General features: G+C 43.0%; 1 protein-coding gene across 4 annotated transcripts in view; it reads left to right on the top strand.

Moving 5' to 3' along the window:
* LOC124880704 (disks large homolog 4-like) overlaps nucleotides 1-17404 on the top strand; it is a 47744-nt gene extending 30340 nt beyond the window's left edge. For all 4 annotated transcript variants that reach the window (XM_047385987.1, XM_047385988.1, XM_047385989.1 and 1 more), the window contains 15 exons: nucleotides 5123-5247; nucleotides 6176-6345; nucleotides 7378-7514; nucleotides 9492-9642; nucleotides 9726-9994; nucleotides 13434-13536; nucleotides 13614-13710; nucleotides 13810-13986; nucleotides 14060-14097; nucleotides 15375-15422; nucleotides 15710-15811; nucleotides 15895-16067; nucleotides 16508-16617; nucleotides 16715-16806; nucleotides 16879-17404. In XM_047385987.1, coding sequence (XP_047241943.1) covers nucleotides 5123-5247; nucleotides 6176-6345; nucleotides 7378-7514; nucleotides 9492-9642; nucleotides 9726-9994; nucleotides 13434-13536; nucleotides 13614-13710; nucleotides 13810-13986; nucleotides 14060-14097; nucleotides 15375-15422; nucleotides 15710-15811; nucleotides 15895-16067; nucleotides 16508-16617; nucleotides 16715-16806; nucleotides 16879-16985 — 1899 coding nt within the window. In that variant the 3' untranslated portion in view covers nucleotides 16986-17404. The remainder of the gene's footprint in view (nucleotides 1-5122; nucleotides 5248-6175; nucleotides 6346-7377; nucleotides 7515-9491; nucleotides 9643-9725; nucleotides 9995-13433; nucleotides 13537-13613; nucleotides 13711-13809; nucleotides 13987-14059; nucleotides 14098-15374; nucleotides 15423-15709; nucleotides 15812-15894; nucleotides 16068-16507; nucleotides 16618-16714; nucleotides 16807-16878) is intronic.
* Nucleotides 17405-24202: the final 6798 nt, after the last annotated feature.

Below are 24202 nucleotides of genomic sequence, written 5' to 3'. Positions count from 1 at the left end.
CACATGCCATCATCACAGAGATGCTGCTGCTGCAGTTTCATCATCATCTTTTCTGAGGTCTTATCTATGTTGGACCATCAGCAGGAGGTCCATCAATGATCTCTGATTGGTTCATGATCCATCACATGTTTATGTCCTCGCTCTTTCAACATGGTTCTGAACGGATCAGCTGCTCAGATCCAACTGACGGTCAATCAGAAATCTGATCTGTACCTCATGTTGGGACCACAGCCATGAAGTGAAGCATGGATGAACATGGACTCTGAACTGTACATAAACAAAGGCCTGCATGAACCTCTGCATCTTTCAACACCACACTAACCTATTCCTAACACAACCCAGGAAGAGGAGGAGTCAGAGTTGAAATCTCTGATCCAAGAGCACGTTCTCCCCTCCGCTCACTCTCATTCCAGCTGCTGTCTGCAACTGGAATGACCAGAACACGCGTCAGCTGAAAGCCTTGAAACTCACGGTCATGCAAGGCTTCTTCTTTGACAAATCCTAGGATCCAAAAGTAACTACAATCACGGCGATCGTATGCAACAAAATTAAGTAATGATTTGCTGTTCATGTATCCAGTATTCATTCATAAAAAAGGGTGTAGTAATAAGACAAGCGTGGCTAGACTTTTCTCCTGAGGCCGCCAGGATTAACTTGTGCCCCGGAGAACTCCCCGTTGTCAGGTTCAAACAACCTAAAATACTTATAACATCACAAAAAGAAGAGAAAGACAAATAATTAGTTATTTTACTCGCTGTGAGGAGAACGGACAGATATGTGCTTCAGTTACAAATCTCCTACCGCTCTGAAAACACATCTGTCTGATCTTCTCTTTTTATTATCTTTGGGGGTCCCTAGTTACAAAGAACGTTGCTGCTGTAAAGGGTGGAATAAACAGCTGCATCGTAAACAGGTCATAAACACCATTATCTTGTAACAACACACTTCCACAGTCTCCTCCAATCTTAGGATCAGTGTCTTCTGTTCAGCACAATCAGCCTTCATCTTTATGACCTCCTCATCTATGACTGCTTCCTTCTCAGCTTCACTTTTGATGTTTGCCTGCAGACAAACTCATCACATCCTTTATTCACACAAACATCATGAAAGGTTATAAAGATCAAATAGTCAAGTTAATGAAAAAGGAAAAAATATAAGATAAATCTATATACAATTATTCCAACACCCATAGCAGCTCTAATTGAAGATGTTCTCCCCAACAACCTGAAGGGTCTCTAACTCTTTCTTCTGCATCTTTTCTCACACCAACTACCTTTTGCTTTTTCACTCCATCCTGTGCAATTATGATTGTTTGGCTATTAGCAAATCAATGCACCACCTGATCAGGAATCATTAACCAAACAACGATTCGGTCTGTCAAGTATTTTCTTGTGAATATCGGTCCAATATGGTGCTGGTGTTAGAACAATACATGACAGAGTGAATCGAGCACTCACATTATTGAACAGCAAACTCTGCATACATATGGAATAAACAACTTCTCTTCAAATTATAAGAATTTATTAACAATTTATCTCCAAGTTAAAATATTTCAATTAACAAACTCTTTAACTAGGCCAGAAACAGTTCAACTAAAAACTACCAAGCAAACCTGAAAGAATAATGGAAACTAATGAACTACAGGTCCTTCTCAAAATATTAGCATATTGTGATAAAGTTCATTATTTTCCATAATGTCATGATGAAAATTTAACATTCATATATTTTAGATTCATTGCACACTAACTGAAATATTTCAGGTCTTTTATTATCTTAATACGGATGATTGTGGCACACAGCTCATGAAAACCCAAAATTCCTATCTCACAAAATTAGCATATTTCATCCGACCAATAAAAGAAAAGTGTTTTTAATACAAAAAACGTCAACCTTCAAATAATCATGTACAGTTATGCACTCAATACTTGGTCAGGAATCCTTTTGCAGAAATGACTGCTTCAATGCGGCGTGGCATGGAGGCAATCAGCCTGTGGCACTGCTGAGGTCTTATGGAGGCCCAGGATGCTTCGATAGCGTCCTTTAGCTCATCCAAAGTGTTGGGTCTTGAGTCTCTCAACGTTCTCTTCACAATATCCCACAGATTCTCTATGGGGTTCAGGTCAGGAGAGTTGGCAGGCCAATTGAGCACAGTGATACCATGGTCAGTAAACCATTTACCAGTGGTTTTGGCACTGTGAGCAGGTGCCAGGTCGTGCTGAAAAATGAAATCTTCATCTCCATAAAGCTTTTCAGCAGATGGAAGCATGAAGTGCTCCAAAATCTCCTGATAGCTAGCTGCATTGACCCTGCCCTTGATAAAACACAGTGGACCAACACCAGCAGCTGACACGGCACCCCAGACCATCACTGACTGTGGGTACTTGACACTGGACTTCTGGCATTTTGGCATTTCCTTCTCCCCAGTCTTCCTCCAGACTCTGGCACCTTGATTTCTGAATTACATGCAGAATTTGCTTTCATCCGAAAAAAGTACTTTGGACCACTGAGCAACAGTCCAGTGCTGCTTCTCTGTAGCCCAGGTCAGGCGCTTCTGCTGCTGTTTCTGGTTCAAAAGTGGCTTGACCTGGGGAATGCGGCACCTGTAGCCCATTTCCTGCTCACGCCTGTGCACGGTGGCTCTGGATGTTTCTACTCCAGACTCAGTCCACTGCTTCCGCAGGTCCCCCAAGGTCTGGAATCGGCCCTTCTCCACAATCTTCCTCAGGGTCCGGTCACCTCTTCTCGTTGTGCAGCGTTTTCTGCCACACCTTTTCCTTCCCACAGACTTCCCACTGAGGTGCCTTGATACAGCACTCTGGGAACAGCCTATTCGTTCAGAAATGTCTTTCTGTGTCTTACCCTCTTGCTTGAGGGTGTCAATAGTGGCCTTCTGGACAGCAGTCAGGTCGGCAGTCTTACCCATGATTGGGGTTTTGAGTGATGAACCAGGCTGGGAGTTTTAAAGGCCTCAGGAATCTTTTGCAGGTGTTTAGAGTTAACTCGTTGATTCAGATGATTAGGTTCATAGCTCGTTTAGAGACCCTTTTAATGATATGCTAATTTTGTGAGATAGGAATTTTGGGTTTTCATGAGCTGTATGCCAAAATCATCCGTATTAAGACAATAAAAGACCTGAAATATTTCAGTTAGTGTGCAATGAATCTAAAATATATGAATATTAAATTTTCATCATGACATTATAGAAAATAATGAACTTTATCACAATATGCTAATATTTTGAGAAGGACCTGTATATACAAAAGAAGAAAACACGAACCAATAATAAAATGATGCAATGATATCACAGTTCTGTGTGGATATTTATGTTTGAGAACCAAGGTTTATTTTGAGGAATTTGGAAATTAGGTCAAATTAGTTTTAAAACTTATTAACAATGATCGATAGGTCTTCAAACAACCAGTCATAATGCAAACCAGAAGGGCCGATGAAGCATAAATTTAATAAAATTATATTTTAAAGAATGATTTAGAAATCATAACCTTTTTGACAATTGATTTTCAATGTTTTATAATTATTCTTTATGGAATGGCTGAACTGAGTTAACTCTTAAAATGGCAAATGTGGTGGTACCACATCTGGGTCACCAGCTGCTAACAAATAAAATAGCTCATTTAACAACCCTATAAGTTTAACCACTCTTTAAATATTATTAATACAAATATTAAGGTGTATATAAACGCTGACGGAGCAAAACTAACAACCACTGAGTAAATGAAATGAGTTAAATAAAGCTGTCTGGTATAAGCAGAGCTATTAGCTTGTTAGCCGCTAGCCAAGACAACATTTGGCATCTTTAAATAAATATTCAAACCTATTTTTAGCAGGGTAGTTTGAGGACATTAAGGAAAAACAGATAAAATGGAACAAACTCACATTACTGGACCATTAGACCATTATTCAAATAAAGTTTTTCTCAACTTTAAAACCCAGCCACTCTAGCTTGTAACCTCAGGCCTTTTGGCCTGTGGCCTGCCAAACACACTGAAATGACAAATCTTTAATTTGTCTCATCCTAAGCTAATTTTCTTTACCCAGACACCACCTCTTACGGGATCCGTTCTGATAAACAAGAATGAAGAAGGTCCAAAGGGCATCTTGTTGGGTAGGGAAGGGGGCATCCCAGTCTGGGTGCTTTGTTGTGTGGTAGACGGCAAATAAAGAAGCCATGGTGGCTGCTCTCAGTAGCAGCTTGGAGGGTGTAGAAGACATTCAGGTGGTAACATGCTGCCTCCCCGATGCGACCAGATGAGCTGCCACAGGTAAAGAGAAAGAGGCGTGGCTGGGAGACATTTTTGTTAGTGGCTCCATGACATCAGAGGGGTTCCAGCTGTGACTCCTTCCTGGTACTAGAGTAAAGTGGTGTATTTAGCAGGGGTGGGCAAGTCCTCGAGGGCTGGTGTCCTGCAACCTTTACCAGGCCTGTGCAGAACCTCACTGATTACTGAGGAGGTAATTTAGCTATTTTATTCAAGTGTGTTGAAGCAGAGACACGGGTTGCAGGACACCGGTCCTGGAGGACTGGAGTGGATCCCTCCTGGTATTTAGGGATTCAGAGTTTCAGTCCATGTTTTATCCCTTGTCTCAGGCACAACAATCCTTAAATTCAAATCCTTAACTCCCTTTCACCAAATAATCTTCTAAATATTCTTGACGGACCACAGGTCTAGCTCCAGCCACCCTTGTATTCTGGATCCTGTTTCAAAACTCAGAACTTTATAAACATTACTCTAGCAGACCCGACTGCTCGGCTCTGTGACATTTGGACCTCCCCATTGACCGATGCTGATGTTCATCTTGATGATAATGACAACGCACGGCTCCCTGATGGGATCTGAACTGAGCAGAGACAGGAAGAAGAGTTCTGATAGGGTTGGTTTGGGTTCTGACAGTCAGAACAGGTAGATGATCGGTACATTTACACAGTTTGATAACCGGACCCTGACAGAACATTAGATCTACAGACCTTCAGTACACCAGTAATATCTTCTATGTGCATGCAAACAGAGGAACCAATTAAACACTGATCCTGACAGACATGCAGAACCTGGCCAGGTCCAGATAATAGGTTCTATCAGTAAATGTGGACCACTGTGTCTCTCAGGGGAACTCTGGACTGGGCTTCAGCATCGCAGGAGGAACCGATAATCCCCACATTGGAGATGATCCATCTATCTTCATCACCAAGATTATCCCTGGAGGAGCTGCTGCCCAGGATGGACGGCTCAGGTACCAGAGGTTCTGACCCGTGTGGGGACGTGATTAATGAATTAACCTAATTAATCAGAGGATTGTAGATAATTAATCTTTGTTTTCCTGCAGGAATATTTGACACAATAAGCAAAATGTTTTAGTTCAGATGAATTTAGATTGATGCCAGGATCAGTGAAGAAGACAACCATGAACAGAACCAGTAACATCAGATGCAGAACTACTAATTCTAGCTCAGAACCTCACCTCTGGGTCTGCTTAGGGCTGGATGGACCATTAATCTGTACCAGGACTGTTGCAGCTAATTTCACCTGTGGGACCCATGCTCCCTCCAACATGTTTTACATCGAGGTCCGAGAGTAGGTGGGAGGTTCTGAGGTCAGGAGAAAATTGTCTGATACACAGTTCAGACAGAACCATGCTGGCGTTCTAGTGGCTATCAGGAAGGTTCAAATAAATCTTTTGACCTTACAAACCAAGAACTGTGGCCTCATCCTCCATCACCTGCATCTTCTTTGGGCTGCAAAAGAACTTTAGGAGGATTACTGCCACCTACTGGACTCTGTCCATCAGGGTTCTGGTGTGGTGGAAAAACAGAACTGATCTTAAATTTGTTTTATATAGAAATACACTAGAAATTAATGGGTCAAAGTCCCAGACCAGAACCATCCTGACCTTCAGCCCAGAATACACCTGGTTTTGATCTGGACCGTTGCAACCCTCATTCCAGTGTAGATCTGGTTCTGGTAGGACTGGACCAACCCTCAGCCTGGTTAAGATCTGCATATGACCTGAACCATCGGAGCCCTCAGCCCTGAATAGACTTGATTGTGACCAGAACCGACCCAACCTTCAGCTCAGTGTAGGCCTGGTTCTGACTCAGTCCCTCAAAGCTCTATTTGCAGTCCAAAGCAGTACCAGAACCTGATCATGTGTCTGTTTTCAGGGTTAATGACAGCATTGTGTTTGTGAACGACGTGGACGTCCGTGAAGTCTCTCACTCACTGGCTGTGGAGGCTCTGAAGGAGGCGGGGCCTGTGGTCCGGCTGTACGTCCTGAGGCGACGCCCACCCAGTGAACGCATCACGCAGGTCAAACTCATGAAGGGACCCAAAGGTGAGACGTCAGAAGGTCCTCAGGTATTATGTTACAGGCTGCTCTGCTGCCCTCTGGTGGACAGTGAGCAGACTGTTGGTCTGTTCTGATCATCAGAACCTTAATCATCTGAGGAACCATGTTTAGAATTTTCTCTGATCATCAAACACCGATCCAATTTAACACTGCCTCCAGCAGAACTGCTTATCTCCAAACCGGGCCTATTCAGGCAGCTACACCACTCTGTTGAATTTGTCCTGTCTGCAATTTTACCAGAACCACCAGGAGGAGGGGGTTAGGGTGAGGGTTAGACATTTCTGGGATTTTCTATTAATTTTACTCACAGACTGGGTCAAAATACAGAACAGAACCCTCGCTGACCCAGTATTATTTTCCAGTTCAACTGCACATGAATTGGATGTGACTGTCTGTAAAGTGACTGGAGACGATAATTTGGGTCTGAACATTTAAACTGAACTTAACTGAGGCAATTTATGACCCATAAAGGGTCCTACTGGTATCAGAACCACAGCAGAAACATGTGTCTCATGTTTGTCCCCCATTTGGATCTGTTGGACAGAAACAGATCCAGTCTATTTGACTTTACATTAATGTGAGAGGTGATGGTTTTGGACCAGCCTCCTCATACTCAGGTGTTAGAACCTAAACAAGGCCTCAGCTGGTTCTTCTGAAGGAACCTGAATCAGTTCTGCAGGAAGCTGTCAGAACCTTCAACCAGAAAAACCTTCTACATTCTTCTGGACTCTAGTGTTCTGTTTTAGACTGCTTAATGTACTGCTGACATCTCAACCGTAACATGTTTAACTAGATCCTGATCCAGATTAAAGCTGCTGAAATGGTTCTCTGGCTGACTGTCCAGTTGCTCTGTACCAAACAGAACTTTCTTCAGATTTTAAAGTAAAGGTATTTTAGCTCCTGGGGTTCTGATTCTCTGAGGTTTCAGGATTTATTGCCTTTGGTTCTAGAACCAGCTGATATTTATATAAACCAGTGTTATATCTCCCTAACTGGTCCTGTCCTGTTCTGGTCCAGGTCTGGGCTTCAGTATAGCAGGTGGTGTGGGGAACCAACATGTTCCTGGAGACAACAGCATCTATGTCACCAAGATCATTGAAGGAGGAGCGGCACATCGAGATGGACGGCTGCAGATCGGAGACAAAATTCTGGCCGTAAGTGGACTCAGAGTGTGTTTAGAACTTTCACTGTCTGGGTTCTGGTCTGGCCAGAGTCTGGATATGCAGCTCCCTGAGGCCTCTGCACTGTGGATGCTGGGTGGTTCCCCCAGGGCTCTCCTCTACTCTTCCCTGGTGGGGGTGTGGTGGTCCTGACAGTGGTCCTCCTGGGGCTCCCGTGCCTTGGGGTCTACCGCGGGTCCTGGGGGGCAGGTCTGTGGCTCCTCAAGCCCATTATTGAATAGTCTTATGGAGAAACCTCATAAACACAAGAGCTTGCACTCACACCCTCAGGTGTTTGGATTCAGGTGTTCAGAGATGATCTAAATACATCTTGTATTAATTAGAACATATTGGTATTGATATTGGTTGTAGTTATATCTGTTTGTTTTTTTTTTCATGGTTTTCTCTCTCTGCAGGTTTAGCAGCAGTCTGCTATGGTGTTACCTTCTCTTCATCCTTCTTCCTCTCTATTCTTATCTCCTCTCCCTCTTAACTTTCTGCTCCACCTCTCTCCCTTTCTTTCTTCTTTTCTGTCCATCTGAAATAAACCCAAAGCAGTTTCTAATGAAGTTTCTATATATATATATCAATGTATTTTTATACATACAGTGCTGTGCAAAAGTTTCAGGCAGGTATGAAAAAAATGCTGTAAACAAAGAATGCTTCCAGAAATATAAATGATGAATGTTTATTTTTATCAATTACTAAAATGCTAAGTGAATGAACCCAAACATAAAGCCAGAGTCGTGAAGAACTATCTTCAGCATAAAGAAGAACAAGACTTACTGGAAGTGATGGTCTGGCCCCACAGAGTCCTGATCTCAGCATCATGGAGTGTCTGGGATGACATGAAGAGACAGAAGGATGTGAGGAAGCCTCCATCCACAGAAGATTTGTGGTCAGTTCTCCAAGATGTTTGAACCAACCTACCAGCCGAGCTCCTTCAAAAACTGTGTGTAAGTGCTATGAATCAGAAAAAGGTGGACCCAAGATTCAGCCAGACACAGTACTGAAAGTTTAAAAGGTTTATTCAGCCACAGGAAAACGTCACACAGGTAACACTCCTCACAGCTTCCAGGAATCACTGCTTTTGTCTTGAGTGGAACTTGAAACCCAGAGGGGAAACCTCAGTGGGTGGCAGGCAGTGATCTCCACAGTGCAGGTAAGAAGTGACTCCAGACTAAATAATCTGAGGGCTAGGCTGGCTCAATAATCCAAGGACAGAAACAGGGTCAACGATCGAAACAAGAGGCGTCAGGCAAGGGGCAGCCAGAGGCATAAACCAGATGCAGGAAACAAGGTCGACAACCAAAATCCAAATAGTCCGACAGGGAGCAGGCAGAGGCATAAATCCAAGAGGCAAGGCAAGGTCAAGAACAATGATCAGACAGGAAGGAACGCTGGATATCTACTCACACAATGGCTTTCAAAAATCTGGCACCGTCTGCTTGTCAGAGTCAGTATATATCAGGGAAGACACAGGTGCTTGGCATGACACAGATTGCACTACACTGCAGCAGCCACCAGGTGCATCTAATCTGCTGATTGCAGCCAGGGAGACAGGGTAGAGCAGATGTACCAGAATCATAACAGTAAGTCTACCTAGAAGAACTGATGCTGTTCTGAAGGCAAAATAATATTGATTTGATTTATATTTGTCTTTTGTTCATTCATTGCATTTTGTTGATTGATGAAAATAAATGATTAAAACTTCCATGTTTAAAAGCTTTCTTTGTTTAGAGCATTTTTTCACACCTGCCTAAAACTTTTGCACAGAACTGTATGTCACTTGTGAAATTAAATCTGTTGGGCTTCTTCTCAGCACTCAGACAACAATTCAGAGCTACTCTGCTAGACACAACCCATAACTAAAAGAGAAGAGTCTGGTTATGAACCGGGCCTTCCTGTTCTATAGAAGTTCTGAGATGCTGTAAATTGTCACAATGAGCTGAACTGATGTGATCCCTGCAGGTGAACCACATGACTCTAGAGGACGTCCTGCATGAAGACGCTGTGGCAGCTCTGAAGAACACAGGAGACGTGGTTTACCTGAAGGTGGCCACCCCAACTTCCCAGTACATCCACCAAGTGGACCGGTACAGCCCCCCTGACCTGACCAGCTGTACGTACACCTGATTCTGGGCTGGTTTCAGAGCCTAAAGTTCAGCAGTTCGTTCTCAGAGTGTCTGTTTGTCCTCCCTGCAGCCTACATGGAGCCAGACTACATGTGTGATTACCCACAAGCCCTGCCACCCCCCTCACCACGGCGCTACTCCCCCATCCCCCGCGGCATCATGGGAGAGGATGACTATTCCAGGGAGCCCCGCAGAGTCTGCATCCAAAGGGGGTCCACGGGTCTGGGCTTCAACATCGTGGGTGGGGAGGATGGAGAGGGGATCTTCATCTCCTTCATCCTGGCAGGAGGTCCAGCAGATCTGAGCGGGGAGCTCCGCAAAGGAGACCAGATCCTCAGTGTGAGTCCACTGAACCGGACCTTAGGGCCGAGGGGAAGGTTTAACTATTGGTTTATTTTTCACAACAGAACCACACAACACTGTCACATTTGCTCCAACTCAGGTCTTAATTGGTTGGAAGTTCCTCCTGTAGCTTTCCTGGTTCCTGTGAATCAGTTTCTCTGGTTCCCCTCAGTTAGGATGAGGTTGATTGGTCCACATACCCCACAGGTTTGGAGAACATGGGAACATTCATGTTCTGCTGCTTCTACAACACAACTCATTTTGATGCTTGATTTTTGTTAATTCTCTCTTGGATCAGACAAGTACTGTATTGGTTCTGGGTCCAAACATGAAACACAGACAGTTGTACTTCTGGTTGGTCACCCTGAACCTTACCTGTAGCCAGGGACGAAGAAGGTTCTGTTTCTTACCGCCAAACGATTCCTGTCGATCTGCCAACATAAGTTCTGCAGAGGAGGTTCTGAAACAGTTTAGAGGGAAACACACAGGAGGAGGTTTGTAGAGCACCACCTTTGAAACTGTGGGTCATTTTACATCTTTTATACACTTTGGAGCTTTATGCTGCAGTAGACCAAGACAGAACAGACAAATGGACCCCAGGTTTTATCAGAACCTTTGATGCACCTGAATAAACCAGGTTGGAAAAGGATGGCTGGTCCCTGCTTCTTGGAGCACCAGCCTCTGTCCAGACACCACCACCCATACATCACCCAGACGCCACCAAGACACCGCCTAAACATTCCCAGATGCCCCCAGTATGTAAACTAGATCCCCCCCAGATGTCTCCCAGCCTCCACCCAGACCCTGCTGGTGTGGCTGTTTCATAGAAAATAATGGGGGCGTGTTTTTGACGTGTCTGTCTCTAATGATGTACTGTGTGTTGTCCTTAAGAGTAAGGAGCTGGTTCCAGGGGACCAGTTCCAGTTTGGGTTCAAGAATGGACCAGAACTACATCTAGAACTTGTTGTAGAAAAATTAGTTTTTACCAAGACAGAGACCGATGATTGTCCCTCAGAATCAGCTTTATTAGAATCTTGCAAGAGAGAAGGATTTTACAGCATTGGAGAAGTTCTCAGTAGTGCTGCTAAATCATTGTGACCAGACAAAGTAAAAGTTCTCCTAGAAGCTACAACAGTTTTCAAAGTGACTCTCATGAGACCCAGAGAGACGAGGTGAAACCCGCTGTTCTAGACATGTTGACAATGGAAATGGAACCTTATCTCATAAAGAGAAAATAGGAGAAGGTTGAAAAACCATCTCTGTAAGACTAAACAGAACCATCTGTCCGAACCCTGGAGGCAGAAGAGAATAACACAGAAGGGTTTGAATACTTTTATCAGATCCTGCAGAGTATCCTATAGAAAAGAAAGCAAGGCACTAACATTTTCCATAACAAACTACGTCCACATAGTTGTTAAAGTGTTAGACCAGAACCTCTGAGTTTACATAGAGACCCGATCCTTTGCAGTGCAGATCGTAGCAGAAACTGTCCTCAGCCTGAGATTAGTGTATTTTAGATCAGGGGTTCTCCAACCTTTCATGACCAGGGACCTCTTAGCAGCAGTAAAATCTGTCCAAGGGTCCCATTAGATTCCTCATGGTGATAGTGTTTTCTAGCCTTTTGTACTTTTAAGTACTTTAGGAATTATGTACATAAAAAAAAAACATAAATACACCAAATATGTTAAAGATATAAAATGAATAAACATTTGAACACTTTAAACAGAGAAATTATTTATTTAAGTTATATTTTAACTCACAGGATGTTTTCTTTAAATATCAAATTTTAAAGCTTTAAAAAAAAATAAAGTGAGAAAACTGAAAAACTTCCAGTGAACCCTCTGTGGTCTGTTGGTTCAATTTTAACACAATGAACGTCTTTTTCAAACTATTGGCAGGAAACTGGAAAACGTTCCTCTAAATATCTGCTTTAGGTTTTGTTGCACACAGAGTCCGTCGTCATTAACATCAAGAACCCCTGGAAATGTAATGAGAAGGATGAACCTGTTTCTCACCACACAGTTTCTCTATTCCTGGAGGAATGGATGACAAACAAACTCTAAGGTCATCTTCCACTTGGAAACGAGCCTTGTGGTTGTTCTCCTGTTTTACTTGTTGAGCCTCCTTCCGTTGCAGCAGGTGAAATGGATCATGGACCCAGTCCCAGGGTTCTGAGTTCACATCAGATGAGCTGAAGGGTTACAGTGATGTTAGGTGTGAAGTTACAACATCCCTCACAATAGCAACAGACGAGTTCTCTTTGTTTAAAAACTCAGTCAGTTGGGAGAACACATCTGTTATTCCATCTTGTGTTCTTCTTCTTCTCCAGAGGTCGGTTCTTTTCATAAAGGCAGTGATTTTGTGACTAACTTCAAGGATAGATGTGTGGCCTCCTTGGATGGAGAGGTTGAGGCTGTTCAATATGTCGATTATGTCTCCAGGATAGGCTAACCTGTAATGCAGTCTGGATCAAGAATAAAATGTACAATATCTGGGTTTTCCTCTGTCATGAATTCTGACATTTCTCTGCGTAGCTCCAAAACTCTCTGCAACACTTTCCCATCGGACCTCTGAGTGACAAAGCAACACGTCACGTTCAGCATCCAGATTTTGGCAAAGTTGACCAAACAACCGTGGTTGCCAAGCTCTGGGTTTCACAAAGTTAACTGCAGTGATAGATGTCTTCAGATCAGGGTGAAGATCTGGTCTAATGTCTTTGGAAGCTGGTGCCTGCTGATGAGGAACACAGTGGGTAGCTATAACGCTTGGATTGATGGATTTTATCATCGCTGCAACTCCACTCTTTCGCCCGGTCATTGCTGCTTTTCCAGCTCAGTCTCATAAAAACATCAACAAGTTTAAATATTTCCTCACCAGTTGTCCTCCCCAAGACCTCGTTGCAGAATAGAAAAGGCCTCCCTCCCAGGGATAGTGCACCAGAGCTACCAGTTGAGCAGCACTGGAAATGCAGATTCGTCCAGCTGTTTGGAAAACTGTTCAAACCAAAGCAGTCTGTTCAATAACGGTTCCTGAATGTCAGCCGACAGCTCTTTAATTCTTCTCTTCACTGTGTCATCTGAAAGCGGTGGCAGCTTTCAACTTGTCAGCTGCATCTGTGAATAGTAGAACCTCACACAGGTCCACTGCAGCTGGAAGCACAAGGTCCATTCCTTGTGGTGACCACGCCACCAGATACGAAGTCCTCTGAACTTTCTCTGATGTTGACGCCAGGTTCACCAACTGTTTTCTCTGCATGTAATTCTCACCTTTTTGCTGGAAAAAGTATTTAGTTTTATTGCTGAACTCCAGGTGCTTTGTGATGGACCCCAGTTTGAGGGCCTCTGTAACTGGTGTGATGCCTGACCCCTGCTGGTAGGACAGTGGTACTGACCACCAATGATGTGTCTAACACCTGCCCCCATGTGTCTGTGTGCAGGTGAACGGGGTGGACCTCAGGTATGCCACACATGAGCAGGCTGCAGCAGCTCTGAAGAACGCCGGGCAGACTGTGACCATCGTAGCTCAGTACAGACCTGAGGGTGAGGAGACTCTCCGTAACAAACACAGTCAGCATGTTTACTGGTTTAACACGGTCAACTTCCTGTTTCCTGTGCAGAGTACAGTCGCTTTGAAGCAAAGATCCATGACCTGAGGGAGCAGATGATGAACAGCTCATCAGGCAGTCTGAGAACCAACCGCACCTTCTACGTCAGGTAAGCTATCTGAGCCTCCACACCTGGCTTCACCCATGTCCTGTTAACTCCACCTGAACAGTTAATGGTACTGATGTTGTTCACCTATTCTGGTTTCAGAGCCCTGTTTGACTACGATAAGCAGTGGGACTGTGGCGTCCTATCACAGGCTCTGGACTTTAACTTTGGGGAGGTCCTTCATGTGATTGACAGCGCTGATGATGAATGGTGGCAGGCCAGAAGACTCAACCAGCAGGGGGAGCTGGAGGAGCTGGGCTACATCCCCTCCAAACACAGGTGAGCTTCAACCTTTCAACCTGTTGAGTGGTTTACCTGCCGGCTACAGTTAGATTGTGTTTCTGTGTTTCAGGGTGGAGAGAAAGGAGTGGTCCCGCATGAAGACTAAAGGTATAATCCCACAACTTCAACTAAAAAACACTGTTTAACATCTGAGAAGTTTTTTAAGAGACTGAACCAAACTGACATTAATGGTCGTCGTTCTCTGAGCAGTGTGGTCTCCGACATTAAACTACATACTGTGAAAACCATACAGACCATTTCAGTCATGGGACAAAGAATCTTCATTTTACTCTCAACATAATCCAGTCAATTGTCTGTTTGGTGTTCTGGATCATACAGCTGTTTCTAACACAATGCCAAGGTGGACAGACATTAGCAATCTGTGAAGGATTATCAGGCCATCTCCAAACTCCCTGAAGTTCTACAGAGAGAAAGATTATTCCTGAGTGGAGAACAGCTGCTAATCTTCTCAGGAGTGAACATCCCAGCAGATTGAGCCCAAGGTCAGAGCGTGAAGCTCTGAGAAACGACCAAAGACCCAAGTCCTCCACCTCAGACTCTACAGGCCTCAGCTAACAGGTTACAGGTTAAAGGTCATGACACCAAACCAGTATAAATGTTTTGAAGGGTTGAATGAGAAAGCCTCTTCTCTTTAAAAACAAGATGCTGCAGGAGTTAAACTGTAAAGCTACATTTGAATGAAGGAAAAGACTTCTGGGACAATGTCCTCTGGACAGATCAGTCCAAAGTAGAGATGTTTGATCATGGTGGACAGAACCATGTTTGGAGGAAACCAAACACAGCAGATCCTCTGTATACCACAGTACAGTGAGTCAATCTGTCCCACAGCTAAAGCTTCATCTAACCCGGTTCATCGACAGAACAGTGATGCAACCACCGCAGCTAATTCATGACAGAATGGATGACAAACAAAGAATCAAGGTGCTGAAATGGCCTAGTCAAAGTCCAGACCTTAGCTTGATTGAAATGCTGCCATGAGACCTTCACAGAGCTGAGCAGAAACTTGAATGAACTGTAGCAACATTGGAAATAAGAGTCGACCAGAGCTGCTCCACGACGATGTGACAGACTGAAAAAAGTCAGGCAGAACCACTGCTGAGAGTTCTGCTGCTAAAGGAAGTTCTACAAGCCTCTAAACTAGGTTCTTCTGGACTCTAAAAGATGTTCGACAGGCAACTGAAGGAGTTTCTTTAAAATACTGAAGAAGTTTCTATAGGCTTCTAAATGAGATTCTATAAGACTGCTGAAGGAGGTTCTACAACTGATGGACCAGGCGGTGGCCTTAGCTTTAACCATGTACATACTAACCTGCCTGTGTTCACGTCTATCTGTGATGTTTTCAGCTGTCTGTCTTCTTCTTCCAGGCAGAGAAGGTTTCATCCACAGCTATGAACTCGTCTCTCAGATTGAAGGTCAGTGTCGCCCAGAACATTTATCTACTCTCCACACTGAGTTCAGGGTTAGAGGTGGAGTGTTACTGACCACCAACAGTTCATTCTATATCACACAATGAAAACGACCATCTTCACTCAGCTGCTTCCAGCACCTCCTGTAGATGTTTAATAGAAGGACACCTATTAGATATAGTTCTTGGTGCTGGCCTGTGGAACCAGCCCAGTTGACCCATTTCATGTCTGAATGACACTCCAGAGCAAACCTTTTATCGATCAGCTCTGAACTTCTGTCCCTCTCCCCTCAGTGGACTACGCTCGTCCTGTCATCATCCTGGGACCGACCAAAGACCGAGTCAACGATGACTTGCTGTCCGAGTACCCGGACAAGTTCGGCTCCTGTGTACCTCGTAAGTCTTCAATCTCATCGTCATGACAACATCATGTTAACGAAGAAAGGGAGTCTCTGACGTCAGTTTGTCTCCACCCACAGACACAACTCGTCCTCGCAGGGACTACGAGGTGGATGGGCGGGACTACCACTTTGTGTCGTCACGGGAACAGATGGAGCGGGACATCCAGTCACACCGCTTCATTGAGGCAGGGCAGTACAACAACCATCTGTATGGGACGTCAGTGCAGAGCGTCAGACAGGTGGCTGAGCAGGTGAGACCAAGAGGACTGACTGGCTGGACGAGTAGTAGGTCAGTCTAAACCTGGTGTTTGTTCATCTGCTGAAGATGAGCTAAAGTTTTAACAGAAAACAATGGATGCTTTGGTGAAAATCAGTGGTACACCAGGGTATCATCTGCATAGTGTTCACACAGGAAGTCACACAGGCTAATAATCAGGTCCAAGCAGGTTATAAATATAACAGAGTTAAAGAGATCCCAGCACAGAGCCCTGCAACACCCCTGTAGATAAGGACTTTACAGATGGTTCTGCTTCTGGGGTTCTTACATAGTATCCAGCTTTTCTCTAAGTGTTTATCTGTTCATTTTTGCTGACATCTACCTGATGTTTATCATCACTATCTTATGAACACCTGAAACCTGTACGTTTACTTACTTTGCTTTCACTAATGGGCGCCCCCTGCTGTTCTCCAGGGTAAGCACTGCATCCTGGATGTTTCAGCCAATGCAGTGAGGAGGCTGCAAGCTGCTCATCTCCACCCAATTGCCATCTTCATCCGACCGCGGTCCCTGGAGAACATCCTGTAAGTCCACGTCGGATTTTAAGCACAAATAACCGAGTTGTATGTAGATAATCTCCTGGATTATCACAACTGAAATGAGTTCCTAAAATGTCTGCAGGGATCTGAACAAGCGTCTGTCAGAAGATCAGGCAAGGAAAGCTCTGGATCGAGCCATTAAACTGGAGCAGGACTTCCTGGAGTGTTTCACAGGTAAAAACTACACCTGGTGTAATAAACCAATCAGAGTCAGTCTGGTGCTGACGATCATCTCTCTGTTTCCAGCCATCGCTCAGGGCGACAGCTTCGATGAGGTTTACCACCAGGTCAAACTGGTCATCGAGGAGCAGAGCGGACCCTACATCTGGGTTCCTGCACGGGACAGACTCTGATTGGCTGTATCCTGGGTGCTGTCTCCATGGTAACCTCTTTGACCATCAACTCTGCCTCCTCCTGTTGCTGCTGTGGGCGAAGCGACCTGACATGGATTTTTATACACCTTAGTTTCTATGACAAGATGATGAGCGACCCCAGTGGTTGAATGAATGCCGTAACCATGGCGATCACATCCCCGTCTGTCTGTCCAGAGAGAGAGACATGATGGACTGGGAGGATAATCCTGTATGATCAGTAAATAATGGAGCAGAGACTGTAGAGTTCAGCTCGGATCAAAGTATTTATAGTGACATATTTATTGATTGATTTATCTATTTATTTATTGATATTTATGTGATGTGAAAATGGTGTATGTGTGTGTGTGTGTGTGTGTGTGTGTGTGTGTGTGTGTGTGTGTGTGTGTGTGTGTGTGTGTGTGTGTGTGTGTGTGTGTGTGTGTGTGTGTGTGTGTGTGTGTGTGTGTGTGTGTGTGTGTGTGTGTGTGTGTGTGGTGTACAGAAAGACGTGTGTGACTGTAAATAAAACCGTGGGGCTCAAACACACAGTCTATTCAGGGCTTAAACTCACACAACCACTGGACTACAGCACCCACAGTCATCCTTATTTAGGACTACAACACCCACAATCCTTCAAGTCAGCCCAAGGCAGAAGCAAACTAAACGCCCCAAACCATCAGGGGCCTCCCATAAATGCTTGAATTTGTTTATTGAGAAAGAGAAAGATGTTGAAGTTGATTGGATGGTTTCAGCAGAGATAAATAAAAAGATTGTATTATTTATTTTATTTAATATAAGATTAAAAAGGATTTGGCAAGTTTACATTTTAAAATCATAGAGAATAACCTTCACGGTTTGATCGTCGTGTTGCCATAATTACAACCTGATGCTACTAGTTTCACCTTTTCTTTGTGTTTCTATAATACATATAATAATAACCAATGACCCATGAGCGCTTTTAAGCTCAGCCTATTAAACCTCTCCCAGATTCCACCAAATCTGGACTGAAATGCTGTTAATGGTGCTGATGTTCTGAACAGGAAGATCAGCCCCAAATCAAATTCTGCTTAAGGCCTGCTCTGACTTCTCTGTTTGGACTACAACAATCCTCATTTAGGACTACAACCCCCTTAATCATCTCCTCATTGGAATACAACACCTGAAGTCCTCCTCTGCTTGGACTCCAATGCCTACAATCCTTCTCAGTTAGGACTATAACACCTGCAATAGTCCTCTGTTGGGACTACAACACCCACCACCCTCTCCTGCTTGGACTACAACACCTATCACAGTCTTTGCTTGGACCCCTAATTTGTTTTATTTATGGACTACAACACCTACAATCCTCTGCTTGGACTACAACACCACAGTCCTCCTCAGTTTGGACTACAGCTCCTGCCACAGTCTTCTGTTTGGACTCATACATCCACAATCCAGTTCTGTTTGGGCTGAAGGACTCAGGCTCCATCCTATCTTAGTTGTAATGTTGTAATGCAGCATCCACCAACCTTTTTGCCCTGGCCTGCATTAGCTTTCTGTAGGACTACATTACCCACAGTTCCCAGTTAATGTACCAGATCCAGCCATGGACCCTGGATCTTGGATGATTTACCTGCTACAGGAGGTCATGAGGCGGAGCAGAAGACTTGTGGACCATACTGCACTAAATCTATGTGGGTCTGTCCAGTGGGTCTGTCCAGCTGGATCCTGAACACAGAACTCTTTACCTGGTCCTGCTGATGGATCAGCCCAGATTAATGTTTATCTTTTTGTTTGAGAGAAGTACTGTTTATAATATCTACATATCTACTACCACACACACAGCCTCACACACACCTGGACCAGTAGACGCTGCTGGGTTCATGGCTTGTTGTAAAATAAAATAAATTAGTTATTAATTAAATTCAACTATTGAAATAAATTCCTTATAAAAACTGAATGTTACCTCTGACTCAGTTCTGGTTAAACCATCAGAACCATCTGAATCCTTTCAGGTCAAACACTAAACCTGAACTGTTGGAAGTCTGTCTCCCCCTACTGGCACCAAGAGTAATTACACCAACACTCTTCATCTGCATGATGTTCTCCTGTCTTGTTTGGCAGATCTTCTATGGAGGTCCTGATCAGGATCCTTGTCCCCGATACAGATCTGAAACATTTAGGAACACCGAGTCTCTGATGTTTCATTGAAATGTTCCTAATAAGCAGTAAAACACCATCATAGATCCAGTCCATGGTCCACTGCAGAGATGAGATGATGAAGCTCATCAGTGATTTTTTCCTGACAGTTACAGATATTTTATCCCAACAGGAGCTTCTGCAGGTCCGTCTCAACATGCTGATCCATCACCCAGGTTACCTTCAATAAGAAGCTGCTGTGAGGTTCTGATGGTGATCTCCTGACCTGTGCAGAGCTTCATCATCAGCTGACATACAGGTCCTTCTCAAAATATTAGCATATTGTGATAAAGTTAATTATTTTCCATAATGTCATGATGAAAATTTTACATTCATATATTTTAGATTCATTGCACACTAACTGAAATATTTCAGGTCTTTTATTGTCTTAATACGGATGATTTTGGCATACAGCTCATGAAAACCCCAAATTCCTATCTCACAAAATTAGCATATTTCATCCGACCAATAAAAGAAAAGTGTTTTTAATACAAAAAACGTCAACCTTCAAATAATCATGTACAGTTATGCACTCAATACTTGGTGGGGAATCCTTTGGCAGAAATGACTGCTTCAATGCGGCGTGGCATGGAGGCAATCAGCCTGTGGCACTGCTGAGGTCTTATGGAGGCCCAGGATGCTTCGATAGCGGCCTTTAGCTCATCCAGAGTGTTGGGTCTTGAGTCTCTCAACGTTCTCTTCACAATATCCCACAGATTCTCTATGGGGTTCAGGTCAGGAGAGTTGGCAGGCCAATTGAGCACAGTGATACCATGGTCAGTAAACCATTTACCAGTGGTTTTGGCACTGTGAGCAGGTGCCAGGTCGTGCTGAAAAATGAAATCTTCATCTCCATAAAGCTTTTCAGCAGATGGAAGCATGAAGTGCTCCAAAATCTCCTGATAGCTAGCTGCATTGACCCTGCCCTTGATAAAACACAGTGGACCAACACCAGCAGCTGACACGGCACCCCAGACCATCACTGACTGTGGGTACTTGACACTGGACTTCTGGCATTTTGGCATTTCCTTCTCCCCAGTCTTCCTCCAGACTCTGGCACCTTGATTTCTGAATGACATGCAGAATTTGCTTTCATCCGAAAAAAGTACTTTGGACCACTGAGCAACAGTCCAGTGCTGCTTCTCTGTAGCCCAGGTCAGGCGCTTCTGCTGCTGTTTCTGGTTCAAAAGTGGCTTGACCTGGGGAATGCGGCACCTGTAGCCCATTTCCTGCACACGCCTGTGCACGGTGGCTCTGGATGTTTCTACTCCAGACTCAGTCCACTGCTTCCGCAGGTCCCCCAAGGTCTGGAATCGGCCCTTCTCCACAATCTTCCTCAGGGTCCGGTCACCTCTTCTCGTTGTGCAGCGTTTTCTGCCACACTTTTTCCTTCCCACAGACTTCCCACTGAGGTGCCTTGATACAGCACTCTGGGAACAGCCTATTTGTTCAGAAATGTCTTTCTGTGTCTTACCCTCTTGCTTGAGGGTGTCAATAGTGGCCTTCTGGACAGCAGTCAGGTCGGCAGTCTTACCCATGATTGGGGTTTTGAGTGATGAACCAGGCTGGGAGTTTTAAAGGCCTCAGGAATCTTTTGCAGGTGTTTAGAGTTAACTCGTTGATTCAGATGATTAGGTTCATAGCTCGTTTAGAGACCCTTTTAATGATATGCTAATTTTGTGAGATAGGAATTTTGGGTTTTAATGAGCTGTATGACAAAATCATCCGTATTAAGACAATAAAAGACCTGAAATATTTCAGTTAGTGTGCAATGAATCTAAAATATATGAATGTTAAATTTTAATCATTACATTATAGAAAATAATGAACTTTATCACAATATGCTAATATTTTGAGAAGGACCTGTACAGTCTTCAGTAAACTCACTTTCTGCTCATTGTGATTTTATTCAGAACATTTTAAAGGTTTGGGTCATCAAGCTTCATCGTGGCTTTTTTATTTCTGCAGTGTTGGTTCGTTTGAAAGTCATGTATGAAAAGCAGCCGCCTGTTGTTTCATCAGTTCTGACCTCAGAGATGTTTCATGGTTCTGGTTTAGGGATGTAGTGAACGGACCTTAGCGGAGCTGACTGGACCTATCTTCATAACACCACAGATTCCTGTCTTCATGATTTGAGTCTTCATGAAGCTTCAAGCTTGAATTTACTGCATTTTCACAGCAGCTCATAAACGTGTCAGTGTTTACAGTCAGGATGTTTTCTGCTGCCCTGGCAACATCACGTGAGATTTCAATAACAAGCATTTTAAATGCTTTTAAACAAAACAATATCACACCAACATAAAATTAAAATTCCTTTTCACTTACATTTACAAAATTTCAATTTTCAATTCAGTTTTATTTATATAGCGCCAATTCACAACACATGTCGTCTCAACGTTCTTCACAACAGTCAGGTTCATACATTCCAATTAATCGTAATCATTGAACAGTTCAGTCAGATTCAGTTATTTATTCAAATTAGATAAAAAGTTTTTCTATCTAAGGAAACCCAGCAGATTGCATCCAGTCAGTGACTTGCAGAGAGACTAAAGTACAGCCTTAAATCAAACTTTTTGACAGGTGACCTTTGACCTTAAGGGGGGTCATGGCACCATGGGGGCGGGGAAGTCTTGGGGTCAATAGGGGGTGTGTCCGAGGGGCGTAACCGTGGATGCTGATTGGTTGTCGTCATTAGGGGCGAAACCTTAAATGAACCAATTAAAACACAGGGGTGTGTTTAAGGGTGTTATTAATAATCTGTATGTTTTTCAGGCGTTAATACATTTTAAAAAAGACATATTTTAAAGGTATAATCAACTTAATATTAACCTATCACATGAAATCCTAATAAATGAACTGTGTAACCTGACAGAACTGTAAGTTCATTTTGTTTTACAGCAGGACCTATTTGTTGAATATATGAGCCAGTCTAAATCAGTTCAAAATAGAAAAGACCTAAAAGTAAATAAAGATTGTGCTTCACTACATTGATGGAACGAGAAAAACCTTCCAACAGACTGGAAACCAGGAGAAAAACAGGTAAGACAAATATGAGATTAACAGAAAAACCTTACGATTCCTCAGTATACTGTTTCCAAGTTATAAATTGACTCTAATGATGATGTGTTTGTTTTGAATCATGAGAGAATCCATTTTAGGAAAAGAAATGATAATTTTAGTTACCTGTAGCTTTTCTAAAACATTTTCTTCTTTTCATCTTAGAGTAAAATGTTATTGAGAGACTTATTGAAACAGTTATTCTGTAACTGAAGTCCCAGTCAACATCAGCCCTCGGCCTTCTGATTCAGTTTCCTGACCAAGTGTGTGACACAGGGTAATAAAGTAATTATAACTCTCTCAACCCTCCTCCAAAAAGAGTCAATACATAGGTTCATGAACAGGTGAGACCCCCCAGGGCCTGATGAATATCAAAGTTTGCTGGTTTCTCATTGCTAATACGTGCTTCTAAAAGGAAATTCTAGTTTTTGTTTTTGGTAAAGTTTATAGAGACAGCGTCTCCATGTCAGACATCACTGACTTATGTCCACAAGAAACAGTGTAATGAATAACTAATATGGTAATTGGACCTCTTTTTTCATTTCAGTGTGTTGGCAATAAAAACAGGTTTAGTTTCACAGTAGTCAGAGCAGAGACATCAGAGTTGTCTACTTCTTCATCAACGTCAGGTCTGATACAGCTAAAAAAGGTTTAAACTTGTTACATTGAAAATATCACTACTGACAAGAAAAATGTCAGTAAATATTTCAATCATATAAGTAAACATTTTCTTTACCTGATAAACTTCAGGCTAAACTGTGAACTGTGCTATGTCCTCTCTCCTGAGGAGTCGGTTGTTCTTTCACTTAAATTCAACATTCAGATTGATTTATAATTCTGGAGAGAAATGAGTTTACAATGGAGGGACTGTGTACACCCAATGTTTTTCTCCATTTCTTTCATCATTGTAGTTTAATCCATCCTTTTTCTGTTTTGCCACTAAGCAGACATTTTATATATTCCTGCTAAATAATGTACTTTTTTCTCAAGAAAACTGTCCCTTATGTGATTAGAGGAAGTGATTTAAAGAATGTGACCTGACAGATACTATCTATGTATGGTAGCGCCTTCTTGTTTCAGTAAGGGTCTTTTTGTTTAAAAGAAAACACTTAGTGACTATAAACCTAGGTAAAGTTGACAACATATTGATAACTTCTAGCTGTTGAAATCCCCTGATTTCTTTGTTGTTTTCTGGTTCAGCGCCCCGATGCAGGTTGTAGCTCTAGCAAGAGCATGAATCTTGGACTGAGGTGTAATTCACTTCACATAATTTGGTATTAATATGAAAAAGGGATACAAATATCTTAGTTTAATTCATGGCATTCCTGAAAAGAGAAATAATTTGAGTACACTGCAAAAATACAGACTGCCCCCTGCCTCTCAGACGACATTGTACAGCCATCAGTCTGCTCATGACCTTTCCAATCCTCCTATCATACTGTTCCAAATAAGCATAGAGTCAAATGGGATTATGGGGCTGATGCACATATTTTTGAGCTGCTAATGGTCAACAATTTTTGCAAGCATTACGCATTTTTACTCTGACAGTTTTAATGGCAAAAAAAAAACATGAGCTAAATCCAACCAGTCAGTTGTTATGGCAAGATGGAAAACCAATGGTCTGGAGCAGCATGTTGATTCTTAAAGGACACGTTTCAACAGGAAAACTCTGGACTATAATTGAAAAATAGATTAAATGAATGTGAAAGATAAATCATATTCATTGAAAAAAGTCCCTTTCTTGTAAAAGAATATGCCCTTTTCCAGCACTTCCACAATCTTCACCATCTCTGCTGCTTTTTACAAAGCAGGAATATAATGACCCAAGGTATTTGAACAACTTAAATATTTTGTCTCAAATACAAAAATCCTAATGGCATGGTAAATGTGGTTAACTACTTGTTAGTGAAAGAGTTGAGGTGGGTGAAAGCAGAGGCACAGTCAATAGTTTCCTCATCACCCTCTGTTTTCTACTATGTTGT

This window comes from Girardinichthys multiradiatus, chromosome 14, assembly GCF_021462225.1.
Source record: "Girardinichthys multiradiatus isolate DD_20200921_A chromosome 14, DD_fGirMul_XY1, whole genome shotgun sequence".
Taxonomy (NCBI): Eukaryota; Metazoa; Chordata; class Actinopteri; order Cyprinodontiformes; family Goodeidae; genus Girardinichthys; species Girardinichthys multiradiatus.
This window is presented reverse-complemented; position numbering and strand designations above follow the sequence as displayed.